The sequence below is a fragment of the Anser anser genome, assembly GCF_964211835.1.
Source record: "Anser anser genome assembly, chromosome: 4".
Classification (NCBI taxonomy): domain Eukaryota; kingdom Metazoa; phylum Chordata; class Aves; order Anseriformes; family Anatidae; genus Anser; species Anser anser.
Genome location: NC_139724.1, coordinates 16,020,601 through 16,034,081, shown reverse-complemented (window position 1 = coordinate 16,034,081; position 13,481 = coordinate 16,020,601). Strand labels below are relative to the sequence as shown.

The 13,481-nt window shown below is 43.3% G+C and overlaps 1 protein-coding gene across 8 annotated transcripts in view; it reads left to right on the top strand.

The window, feature by feature from the left end:
• The window catches only part of RUFY3 (RUN and FYVE domain containing 3), a 60,073-nt gene that overhangs the window by 2,108 nt on the left and 44,484 nt on the right, over window positions 1–13,481 (top strand). For 2 of the 8 annotated variants that reach the window (XM_083835264.1, XM_083835270.1), the window contains exon 1: window positions 5,489–6,427. The exons of 4 other annotated variants lie outside the window; for them this stretch is intronic. In XM_083835264.1, the coding sequence (XP_083691390.1) occupies window positions 6,250–6,427 (178 nt within the window). In that variant the 5' untranslated portion in view covers window positions 5,489–6,249. Of the gene's footprint in view, window positions 1–5,440; window positions 6,428–13,481 lie in introns of those variants that run through there. 2 more of the 8 variants (XM_083835269.1, XM_083835265.1) reach the window with 2 other exon arrangements.

Below are 13,481 nucleotides of genomic sequence, written 5' to 3'. Positions count from 1 at the left end.
GACTGACACAGCTGGGTATGAAGGGAACAGGAATCATAAGCCATTTGCACAGTGTCATGGACTCTGATCTGTTTCTCCTGGGGGGTGTCCTGTCTGCAAATCAACTTTTTCATCATGCCTGTTGTTCTGTGGGTGGTTTTTTTTTTTTTTTTTTTTGGTTCTCATGTCTCTGAAACAGCAGCTCTCATTTGCTCATCGCTGAGCAGCAGGAGCAATGGATCCTGCTGCAGAGTTTCGCTTGTTTGCTTGCTGCTTCGGGACTGATGTTAAAGCAGTGGGTAGAGCTCAGCTCTGCAACAGAAAGCATTTTGTGTGTTTGAGTGCTGAACTGAGTCTCAGCTACCTGTAGAGTACCTGGCCTTGCAGGTGTCATCGCTTGCTGCATCTGCTCTAGATGGCTGTTACTCTGCAGCCTTGAGGTGTGGTGTCATTAGTGATGGCCGGGCTATCAAGATTGTCCTGCTTGTGTTACTGGGGAAACCCGTTGGCCTGTTTCACGGGCTCTTCTCAAACGTTGTGAGTTCATGTTGCAATAGCATGTGACTGCTTAGCATCGACTATTTTTGGTCTGCTTTTCTTTGCTCTGCAATAGTACCTGAAGTGATTGTTCATGTCTGCTTCCCTTGATTCTTCAGTGCTTTAGTTATTTTTGGAGTTGAGATAAACCGGGGAGTGTGAAGAAATTTTTTTTTGCATGATGTGCCTGTGTTAAGAAAACGTGATGTACTCTGTGAATGCTTAATCCCTCCCTACATAGCTGTAAAGTGAAAGGAGAGTTTTAAGTGAAAGACGGTTCCTGCCAGATCATGAGTTCCTTCCTTCAGTGCCCTGAAGCCTGTCATTTCCACAAATAGTAATGAAAGTAATTACTCTTTATTGACATTAGCCTCTTACAGTGAAGGCAGTGATCAACTCCCTGAAAAGTCAGTAGTGCAGGATGTTTTGGAGGTTTATTTGAGGTAGTCTTTTTATTTCCTGTCATGACGCAGTCATGTAACTGTTCTCTTGAGAGAGGTATCTCTGCAGGGTAGAAGGGGCCTGTAGAGCTGTTTAATTTCATATTTGAAAATTTTAGAAGAGCATATTTGCTATTGGTGAAGTAGCTGCAGCCTTTGTAGCTCCGTTAGGGTTCTCGTGGGGAGCGGTGGCCTCACGGGATTCTGTGTACGACTGTTGCTTCCATGGGTAGAAACCAACTAAAGCATTATTCGTGCCCAGGCAGCAGCATCACCCTCGTGCTACCAGGGCGGTGGAGCAAGCTGTGTGGTGCCGGTGATGTGAAGCCCAGCAACTAACATTTGTGGTGACAAAGAATGAACTTGTAAGAGTAGTTATCACTCTTACTGTTATAACTATTATTTTCTGTATCAACTTTGTCTCGTGCTTTCTTTTTTTTCCTGTTTTTCCAGGACTGATTTTTCTCCTTCTTATCCAAGTTTTATTTACAAGGTGAGAGGGGTGAGATGATGGCAAATGTCAGGTCAAGATGAGAGCTGCTAAGGGAAGGAGACTGCAAAAGCTTTTAATGCCAGCAGCACCTGCTTTTTTTGATACAGATGGTTCCAGACAGAGAACAAGAGGGAGACTTACTTAAACATGCTGAGCTGTAGTGAATCCTCGGAAGACTTAAATGCTATAAAAGCAACTTGATCGTGCTGTCTTTGAGGAGGGAAAAAAACAACAAAGTTCCTTGCTCCCACTCAAAGCCCGACAGATACAATACTTCAAGTAGACTTTTCTTTCCTGTTACTTAATTGTACCCTCAGCTATGTCAAGTATTTAAATCCTTAAATATCTCTACTTCCCAGTAGGTAGAAAACAAAGTTTATCGCGTGTTCAGGGAGCTGAGAAATTCTGTTGCTGGTTTCCAGCTCATTACATTGTCTTTTGCCTGTTTGTGTTTTTTTGGCATGCAGCGTTCAAAGTGCCACAGTTAGGTGAGGTATGCGTGTGTGTCTGTGCTGGCAGAAGTGTCAGAAACAGCCTGAAAGAGAGGTGGCACGAGAGGAGGAGTCATGTTCATAGGTCTGCCAGGAAGAGGTTTCTGTGTATCAGGAAAGAGCATGGGCAGAAAATAGGAAGACCAGATTTTTTTCACTTAGAAGTGTGGGAGCTGCCTTGCTGGACCAGACTGACAGGCTGTCTGATGTGTGCAGCAGCCACAAAGAGGTTACAGGCTTTTGGAGAAACTTGCACGAACTTGCTCATGATTCACGCTCATCTTACACTGTGATACAAAAGCTTGTGTTTCATCATAATTTGTATCCTTTTTGCGTGAAGTTACCTCTGATATGGTACTCTTTTTCGAGATGCTCTGAGCAGCTATTTTAGAGCTCAGTGGTGCATCTGAGCTGTTACCAACAGTTTCCTTCAGAAGTGGTTCCCATTTGCATAGTACTATTGGCTTTTTTATGGTTCTGTGGTCTCCTGCAATCTTAAATAACTAGAAATAGTGCAGTCATCTGAAGCAGTAATCTCATTGCCAACTTTGCCTCTTTGTTGTATGGCTGCTGTGCAATCTCTACGCAGCAATCAGGGAAAGGTTTCTCGTAAGGATGCTAAGTCAGCTTGGTTGCAGGCTGGATTTCCTGGCATTGGCAGTAAAACTCCACCCAAAGGTGCCCCCTGGAGTCCAAAAGGTGCTTTGGGGATTTGTTTGTTTTTTATTGCTTAGATCATTTTCATTTCAAAAGCTGAATAAATTAGGAATATTTTCTAGTACAACTGAGATATGAAATGCTTCTGGCTGGTGGAATCGTTTGCTTTCAGATGGTTAAGTCCTAAAACACAAACGTTTTTGTAAACTGCTGCATTTTGTCACCTGTCCAAGCCTCTATTCTGCTTTGCCATCACGTAGTTAATATTAGAATTTTGTAAGACCAGTCAAAGCCGCCTGACTTGTCTGAGATTCAGAAAGTGGTTGTGTGTTACTAACCTCCTCTTCATTTATACTTACCCTTGGTCCTCTTCTGTCTTTTGACCACTCTTTGAACCTTCCTGAAGCTTGAGCGCTCAGCATGGAGTTGCAGGGGATTTTTATCAAATGCTTTATGAAGCCTACAAATATTTGACACTGTTGCTTTATAAGATTCTTTGTTGATTTGTAGCTTTGAAGCACAGGATGGGGTGGGGGTGTAGGTTTAGTATCCTGATTTCCAGGTGGGGTAAAAGGCTGTCAGGTCAGTAAATCACGGGATAGTTCATGTGAGATTTTTGCTTGTTGCTGTTAGTGGTGGGGTGGGGGACATTGTTTGCTTGTTTCATGAGTATATCCTTCATTTTCCAACAGTGCTGTAACTGACATATAGACTTTTTTTTTTTTAAAAGCATTCTTGATACTTGTTTTAGCCTACCCTGAAAGTGGTGTTTGAAAGCGAAGTTCTCTGTTTTCATTCTGTGGGTGTGAATTCAGTCGTGCTAAAACTAGGAGATTGCTATCTTCTCAGGGCAGGTGAGGAGTTCTTAGCTATTCAAATACCCATATCAGAACTCCGTAAGGAAAAAAAAAATCAACTTGAAAAAGAAATTCTGTACTTGTCTTTAAAAAAAAAAAAAAAATCAGTTTTTAGGTATCTGCATAGATGATAATGATTTTGTGCCTTAAGGAGTAGAAGTTTTATATAGGTGAAGTAGCTCTGTTTCTTTTAAGCTGGCAGTTGTTCAAAATCTGCTAGGTGGTATGCTCTGTCCAAAGCTCTGCTTTATGTAAGAGATACTAATACACTGAAAATTTTCAGAGCTGGGCAATACTTGGAATTACTTCCGTTTTCTTTAATAAAATATCCCTATGCAGTCTCTACAGCAGGAACATTGATTGCATAAGGGAGCCTGAAAATGCAACTGAGCTGAAAGGGACAGACTGGCTTCTTTTATTTCTTCGTGCTAAGAAGCAGCAAATGGCATGAAAGAAAACAAATAGAGCAGTTGGTTAATTTTTAAACAAACTTCAACTGTGGTCCCACTATATGGGTCACTTGTCAATGCTGAATCAGTGGAAGACCTTTGTTGTGAAATGGGAGCTGCAGGGTTACACCTGATGTTGTTTGTGTTGTTTTTTTTTTTCCCAAAGGAAAATAGTTAGACTGTCAGTTAGATATGTCAGATAATAGCTTATGGAATAGCTTATGGTATTTGGTTGATTTTCAAGGGTTTAATTTATTTGCTGTTTGTTCAGGTCCTTTCAAAAGGTAGCAAGAGTGAAGTGAACAGCTGTTCTCCTGTACCTGTTTGCATATGGCAACTTTCACTGGTTTTAAAAGTATTAAAATGTGACTGCTGAAACCAGAGATTGTTGTTGAAAGGATTTATAAATACAATCCGAGTTAAAATGCTGTCAGCGTGGATTATAAAACCCATTCTTTCCTAGGGAGAAGGAACAATAGGGACTGTTGTCATTTGTGAAATAATTCTCCTTTGCATCGCTGTAATAACATGCTGCATGGCTCTTTGTTCTAGTCTAATGGGGAGAAAGAGTTGCTGAGTCAAAATGCTCTGCACCAAGCAGGAAGTTTTCACGGAAAGCAACTGCTTCCTCTTGACTGTTAGAAATAGCAACCACGATTCCTGTTTTTTGCCAGTTTTATGAGTTTTTGGCAGAATAGGTGCTTTTTTTCAAAAGTCTGTGTGTGTTGGCATTCTGAATTCTGCATCAGGCGATCAATTATTGTGATCAATTATTGTATTTCATATTGCTAAGAAATAGACACGCATCCTTTTGAGCGTTTCTTAAGGAAAAACCATACGGCCAATAACTAAGTTCTCCTGAGTTAATCGTTCACGTGTTTCTATCAATTTGTTTTTTTGGTGAACAGTCAGCTTTCACCAGATTTGTGTGGTGGGGGAGAACGAGGCATCCATTTCAGATGCTACCCAGCTGCTCTCCACAATATCCTCGAGCCACACGGGAATAAGATAAAGTAATTTATTACTGCCTCATATCGCAGTTCAAGTGGGTGACGGTGCTGTGTCAGGAGCCCTGGTTAATCAGTGACCTTAGGAATAAGAAGGGTGCCTGCTGACTCGGGGCCAGCGCAGCTCCTTGTGCCCTAGAGGTGGGGCTGGGGGCACTGAGGGGACTGGGCCGGCAGGACGACGCAGTGCTCTCACCTGGTTCGTGAGAAACTGGAAGCCCCTTCCTCTACCTGCTGAGAGGTAATGCCTCTTCGCGGGCCTCACCTGAGCAAGATACCCATTTTCAGATGAGGTTTTTAAGTGTAAGATTGAGTCGAGTGCCTCTCTTTGTGCTGTTCTTCCTCATTGTTCTTCCATGTGCATGTGCCCTTCTAGAAGAGCTTAATCCTACAGCGCTGGAATGCTTAGCTCTGGGTCTTTTTTTTCCCCCCATTGTTTCCCTGAGATGACAAATCCATCCTAAAAATACTTTTATATGTCAGGAATCTTAGTTCCCTTTGAGAATGTTGCGTGACCAAAAATTAAAATGAAGCTGCGACTTGCGCGCCTCCTGTGAAAACAAAGGTGCTTATTTTTCATTCACCCGGTGCCATCGGGGCGCGTGAAAGGAATACAAACGCCTCTTTGTGTGCCTCGCGCCGCGGGTCTGCGCCTCTCCGTAGCGTGTGGCGTGTCGCGCTGGCTCCCGGATGGACTGGCAGAGCCCGGCGAGGAGGTGCTGCGGATGATGAGCGCCTAATTGCCGTCCCTGCATCAGCAGCCTCTACGAAGCATCCTGGGAATTGCTCGCCCTGCGCTCGGAGCAGCTGATCACATGAGCCTGAATTTTCAGTTCAGTTCATTAGTCAGCCATTTTGGTCAACACCCTGCTTACTGCGCACAACCAATCCTATCAGCACTCGCTGCCCTGGCTTATCTGGGAAGAAAGGAACCTGCAGCTTGATTTCAGCAAACCTGGATATCCTCCTCTCTGTCCTTCCTTTGTTTTTGTTTGGGTGGTCATCAGAGGAAGCCCTTCTTTTTCTTCCTCCTGCTTATTTTCTTCTGTTTATAATTTTTTTCATGTTTGATGCGGAAGTCAGGTTTTCTGTGGCTGCTTAGGATCAATAGCCTTCAGCATATCTGAAGACAACGACAGTGGTGGAAAGGAGGGAGGAAGAGTCGAGCGTGAAGGAGCAGCGTTTTTACCTTGCTTTATATATGAAAAGGCCAAAGCAGTCTGTGCGATCCTGAGCATATCTGTCCTATACTAGCAAGGTATTTCTCCTTTTCTTCTTCAGAAAGCTTTTCTTTTTATTTTTTTTTCCCCCCTGTTGTTGTTGTACCAGCTGAGTCATCATGTCTGCTCTGACGCCTCAAAGCGACATGCCAACCCCCACCACAGACAAGATCACTCAGGCTGCCATGGAGACCATCTATCTTTGCAAATTCCGAGTGTCGATGGATGGAGAATGGCTCTGCTTGCGCGAGCTGGACGACATCTCACTGACACCCGACCCAGAGCCTACCCACGAAGGTACGGTCCGGTTCCCTGCCTCGGGATCCCCGCAGCCGCTGCATTGTTACGGCCGCTGCACAGGTTGGGAGGGGGTGTCTCTGGGATGAGATGCTCTTGGCCTGCCTGGAGAACCTGGACACCATCTAACATATCAAAAAGCCGACTCGGTGCTTCAGATTGCTGTTGGAATTTGGTGTGTCCTTTGTAATCCACCCTTTAACAGAGACAGACTTGTGTGGTTTTTCTTTAAGGTGTATCAGGAAAGATCAGGTTTGTGTCTCAGGAAGGAACATACCATGTCGTATATTCAATAACATCTGTAATCACAACTTTAATCTTATAGCTGTATTTGTCAAATGTCAGCTTCTACAGCTGGAGCACACTGTCAAAATACTGCCTTCTGTCTGTACATGGCCGGTGGGTAGTTTTTGGAAAGCCCCAAGTGATTACGCAGCTATGCTGATTGTCAAGTGATAACACCATCACAAGTCTTGCAGCTCACTTCTGCTGGCCGTGCTGTTGTTTGTTATGGCTTAGAAGCCTGAAATGTGCAGGTGTAACACATCTTGCTTTTTGTTGGAAAAGGATTTGTGATCTGGGTTGATGGTGAAAGCAGTTTAATACCAGGTCAGGTGAAACAAGGACTGAAAGCTTTGTGAAAACTGAGGGGAGGAAAAAAAAACACACCAAGAGGACAGCGACGCATTGCCCTATCAGTAAAGAAGCGGGGAAGGAGGAGATGCAAAATTCCTGCAGAAATTCACTGTAAGGTAGCTAGTGCTTCCATGGTCACTTAGCACCAATACTGCTGGGTTCAGAGTGCCCCTTGCCAGATGCTGAGCATCTTTCGGTCATACAGCGAGGGAACTCCATCTTTCATCCCTTTTCCAGCAACTAGTGAAGTGTGTAGTCCCACCAAGTAGTCCTGCTTGACATATTTGATGCTGGCTTAGCAACTCAGTAATATCTTACTGTATCGCTGTCTTGCTGGATGAGGCAGCTTAAATTGTGGGGAGGACTCGAGCTTTAAACTTAATTCTGTGGTAGCAGCCCTCTGGTTCGTATTTGCTTGCCAAATATGTGGTAGTGGAGAGAGATTTAAACAGCAGAGACTGACGTTCCCTTTGAAGCACATCCCAGCCTTTCAGAGAGCTGCTGTAGGCTCAGGAAAATGGAGCCAGAGCAGTCAGTACAGGGTGAGCCAAGGGTGCAGTAATTCAGCTGACTTCCCATTTCTATGGTCTTGTGTGTGGCATAGACGTAGTCTTGTGTGGCTTTGGACTTCTGATTTTTGGGTTGTTTTAGCAGCATCATCTTGTGTTGGTGGATTGATTGTTACTCTTTGTCCTTCTCCCTCCCTCTCTGATAAACAGTAACTGCCCTTTTGGTTTGTCACACTGTGATTAGTAAATAATCAAAGCAGTCTAGGGCTCTTGGTATAGCCTAGAAAATCTTTCTGTAGCACTGTGAGTTCGTTATTTAGGTCCTTGTTCTTGTATGCATCTTTTCTTTCTTCGTCTTCTCGCTCTGGCCAAACTCGGGGGGAAGGTAGGCTTAGATGAATCCAATTCCTGTAATAAAGCTTCTCTGCATTACCTTTCTCAAATATGTTGAAAGCATGTCCCTGTAGACTACAGATCGCACTCTTGCATGTTTCTGTAAACAAGGCAAAGGCTAGAATAACCCTTCCCCAAACTACAAAAATAATTGCTTTTTAAACTGTAATTATAATCACTCTCTTGCAGGTACCAGAGAGAGTTGAAAAATAGCATTTGCTCATTTCACTGCAACATTATTTCATTTGCATGTCAAAAATTAGTAAAAAGAGTGCTCTGTCATAATGACCTTGATGCAGCTATTTATACATTCATAACTTAAAGTTGCTTGTTGGGAGGGAGAGACTTTTTTTTTTTTTCGATCCAAGTTATGTTTTTAGTAGAGATAAGCTCAGGGAGAAGTGTTCATAATAAGAAAGCTGACACAGCTTGATCCCTTGTGTTGAAACTGCAGTTACTGCATCAGCACTGCTTTGGTGTCCTCGGTGCGTGCCAGGGTTGAGGGGACGGGATGACGGGGCTTGCAAACACCAAGTGCTTGTCTGAGAGGAAAAGCAGCGGAGTTGGGGCTGGCTTGTTCTGAAATAGCTCTATAACACTGATGCAGAAATGTAGGGACTGTGAAGAAAAAAAAGCCCTAGGGTTCTGCCAAAGGCATAACAAGAAGTTGCATTTTTTTCCTACGAAGCAAGACGTGTAAAATAACAAATAAAAAGAATATATTGCAGTTGCACATCCAACATCCTGCTTGAAAGAAGGATTTGAAGCCCCAGGTTACTGTCCTTCAGTTCATGCTGCTCCCAGAGAGGTTTTGCCTCCAGCCTCTCTCTGCTCTGCGACCTGCTGTGCCCCCTTCCCCTGCCCACAAGCAGCCATCCCGCCATCCTCCTCCTCCTCCTCCCGCATCGTTGTGCTGGGGATGAGCAGAAGCCGTGCTCCTGGCCTTGCATCACAGCCGTCTGCACCCAGAACTGCCCGCCCGTCACGTCACAGCGAGAGGAGGACCTGGGAATGAGGGAGACGGCAGCTCTGGGCAGTGGAAAAGTAAGGAGACAAGACAGAGGGTCACGAACAGAACAGCAGAGAGGATGGGGAAGGCTGAAAATGTGATGGGAAAATAAGAGTTGAGTCTCACGAATTTGGACTCGTCGGGGCTGCTCTCATGAGGTGCCCTGTGATGACTCAGTGAATTCCATGGGAGACCGGGGGGTCTCCCGTTGCACCTTCTGGGTTCCCTTATTTTGTTTTTAAACCAATAACTCTTACAGACCTTACACCTTCAAGCTTTGCTCCCAATTTTTGGCTATGGTGTGAGATTCAATTTCTGTATTTTTAAAGATTTTGTCATTGTTGTGGTTATACCAAAGGCAGGGCTAAACAAGTAAAGTAACAGAAAACTGGATTGCTGCTAAACAAGTAGCTGCAGGTTTTTTTTTTTTCCTCTCCCATGAAAGGAGACTTGTTAGCTGTTACTTTTATTACTGCTTTTTTATTGATGCTTTAGAGCAGATGACTTAGGAAATAGGGTTTAAATGTACAAGAGGAAGCTAAAGGAAGTGATTCTTGTTCACTCTGGTTTGATATCCCTCATCAAACCCCTGCGTTTCGATTTCAGTAAGAGAGAGACATCGGAAGACAAGTTTAAATAGTGCCAGATTGTGGAAATATGATGTTAGGGGGAGCTAGAGGCAGGTTGCTGTGCTTCCTGATCTTGCTTTGAAAGTTCCCTAAGCAGAGAGGCAGCTGGTGCTTATTTTTGAGGCCAAACCTGCTGCCAGCCCTTTCCTCAGGAATCTGTTGGCCTTAGCCCTCGCTGGAGTAATCCAACTTGAGGCCAGTTTTCTGCTTGGAGTTGGAGGGGCAGGGAGGGAGCTAGTAATTTCAGGACCTAGTGGTAAACACAGTTGTATTCACTGATGTTAGAAAACAGTAGGCATCTTCCTGTAGTGATGTTGATTTCCAGTAAAACCAAGCCCAGTTGTGCTGGGAGATGGGTTCTGGTCTGAGAAGAAAATCTGGGGCTGTTTCATTTCTTGCCATAGAGTTGGAGTTTGATAGCATAACGCAGAGCAAAACTGAGTTGTTCCTCAAGTTGGGTAGCAGTAATGTAGATTCATCAGTACAGTTAGGGAGTTTCTTGCAACTGTATGTGTTCAAGATACCATGTAATAGGAATGCTGCAGTTTAACAATGAAAGCATTTCCTTTTCTTTTGAAACAGTTCTTTGGACGTGAAATAAGCTTGTTTTGCTATAAAGTATAAGTCTGCTTGGCCTAGAAATACCCATATTTTTAAACAATGGGTCTTAAGTAGGAAGTCAAAACTTTTGTTCTATACCAAAGTGATGAGGTGTGGCACTGGTGGCTATTAGACTCTTGTTTGTTTGCAATATATATAACAGTTTAGGCATCCTTAGGGACCGAGGTGTGGAAAAACATCTTATATTTTCTGTTGCTCATTCAAGCATGCATGCAGAGATAAGAGTCAACACAGATCTGAACTTTTGGGCCAACGTAGTAAGTGCAAAATGGTCTTGTATTGTTTTACAGCATGGCAAATTTCTGCTTTGAATAATCATTCTTTACGAGGAGCTTCACGTTAGAGCAATGGAAATTTTAATCCTCATGAGAGCAGCTTGTAATTGAGAGCAGAAGGAATACATGTGATAGCTGTATGATCTGAATTGATGTGCAGCTATTACAGTATCACTTTTAAAAAAAATCCTATTGTATTTGCTCTAAAATGGGGAATTAGAGCAGTATGTTCATAACATGCAAAGATTAAATCATTTTTTCCATAGTATATTTTTTGCTAGCTAAAATTGGCTTTTTCTTTACTTTTTTTCACCACTTGTTTAAAAGTCTTACTTTCAGCTGCATGTTTGTGTGAGATGCCATGAGCAGAAGTTGAGGATTTGCTGTTACTGACAAGTTGTACTTCTATGTGCTCAAATACCTCTTGCCTATTAATCTGTTATTCTGCTTATTAGGTTGTCCTTTAGATTCTACCTCTTTTCTCTGTTTTCTCTTTAACTATTTTCCCATCTTTCTTGCACAAGCAGCATGACCTTATGTTTTTGTTTTGCAAATAAGCAGATTCTCAGCACGGAAGTTTGCGTGCTGGGGGCTGTGAGAATCGCCTCATTTTCGGTGGGGGAGCTACAAAGCCATTTGGTTTTGTCCAAATCGTGTGCCGTAAGGGGCTTGTGCCAGACTGGGCCGTGTGAGTGGGGAGGCTGGGGGCCTGGTGGAAATCATTGGTTTGCAGAGGACAAAAGGCACCTAGGAAGAAACCCTGTGGACTCTTAGTTGGTTTTAGGTTTTCTGTGGTGTGGAATAGGAAGAGCAAACTGTTGAGAGAGGTGGAATTGCCCCACGAATTGTGCCTTTCAGACTCCAAACCAAATCTGGCGTAAGCATCCTACTGAGAGTAGCAGCGACCTTTCACTCACTGGCAGAAACCGCGTGAGATTTATTCTTTTGTCATAAAAGTACTCTCCTAATCTGTGAATGGTGGCAGTAAACCTCTAAACAGGGCAGAAGTTTGAAGGAGCTTAAAAAAGCATGTGGCTTGCCAGATTGGCAGTTGTGGTACTCTTAGGTCATGCGCCCTCCTGACAGGCGTGAGCTGGAGACTGGATTTAATAGAACAAATGCGAAGTCGATTATGTGTGAGATACATGAATTAGTCTGTTAGTAATCCTAGGTCTTTGGAATAGCAGTTAGGTCATGTAATCCAGACAGCACATACTGAAAAGCAACGTGATAAAGATTGTCATCCTCCTGGAGAGGAGGAAGGAGATGCCCTGCTTACTGTATTTGCACTGAATCCCATCACAAGCCGGCAAGAGAGCTGTGAAGAAAGAGAAATGACCGACAGAAGATTTGACCCTGAACCAGTGGGGAAGGAAGATGAAGCTTTAAAAAGCTCCTCGGGACGATTGGTATTGTTCAGCAGCCCTCAAGTTAATTGGAAAAGAGAATGTCCTGTTAGGTGAGGATGAGATGGATGTCACAACAGCACTTCTCTAGTTTGGGTTTGTTTTAAAGGTTAAACTTCTATAAATATTTTCAACATTGTAATTAAGAAATTGCAATCAAGAGTTGTTTGCTCTCCTAAGCTTGCTCACTCTAAATGAAGACAGACGAGCCTGGGAAATGTGGAGAAGGTTTACTTCCCTCAGAAATAATGATTCAGAAGTTGCAGAGAAACCCCTTAGGTGTTAACCAAGATGGGAAGTGAAAGACGGAGGAAAAGAAGTAGGGTGGTTTTTCTCTTGTTTGTGTGTGTGAACTGTCAAGTGCCAAAATAAAATCAAAAGTTTCCCATAGTAGTTATTCATGGCCTTAACAATGGCCTTTAAAAGAACCTCATAAGTGTAAATTTTTTCACTAAAAACACGTAATTGTTACAATTGGTGGAAGCACAAACTGTTGGTGCTGCAACATGAGGTAAAGAAAGAAATTCTGGACAGCTGGATGCCAGGTAAGGTTGCACTGGCTGAGGGGACGAGGATAGGAGGTGCAGCGTAGCAGCGCAGGGATTGGGGCAACGTGTGATGTGCGGTCAGAGGAAATAGGTAAAATTAACTGTTATCTGCAGAGAGCAGGCTGCGCCAGCATCAGTTGCGTCAGCAAAGTACAGCTCTGGGCAGTGAGGGGAAGCAGCGGTACCCATGCGCTCGGTGTTCTCCCTGCTGTGCTCGCTGGAAGGATAGCCGGCACTTGCAAGCGGGCATGTGCTGGTGCAGCAGGACGGGATGATGTGTGTGTTAAGTGTTTTTAGTATCTGTTTTTTTTTTTTTAACTTTCCCCTTCTGGGAATAGCTTGCCCAGGCAGAAATTGCGGGCTGAAGTGAATGGACTTTTTTTCTGCTGTACGTAAGGCACTCGTTCTCTCTCCCCTCATTTTTATGTAGAGAGTTTAATTTTTTTTTTCTCTTTAAACCACTTGCTAAGTTTTTAATAAATAGTTGCTGTCATTGGGGTCTGCAGACTGTCTGGTCGCTTCTTGAATTCTGTGGATTTCTTTCAATATGATGCTTAATCTCTTTTTGGCTCTTCCCTTTTCTTCGTTGACTCTGTGAGCCACCTGATTTGCAAAGCTCATATGAAGAAGTTATTTATTACATACCTACACACATACCTTTCTTGACCAGCTTATTTTTTCCTTCTTAAACATATTATCATACCTAAGGCATTAAATATGGGATAATGCAATTTAAGTAAACATAAGAACATGACTAAAGGTTTCCTTTTAATGGTAAAAGTATTAGTTGCCCATACAATGAAGGACAATGTTAGCCTTAAAGAAAAGAAAGACTCAAGTGCGATTTGTCGTGCATATGCAGTACTTCTGAGAAAACTCTTCCAACTTCCCCTTATGGGATGCTTTGGCCCAGAAAAGACGAGCAAGTGGTTAGAGCAGCAGACTAAAAACTAATTATAGGACTATTTGTCTGATTTTAGCCTTCTAATGAGCGCATGTGTCATCATTTCTTCCATTAGCAGCCCTCT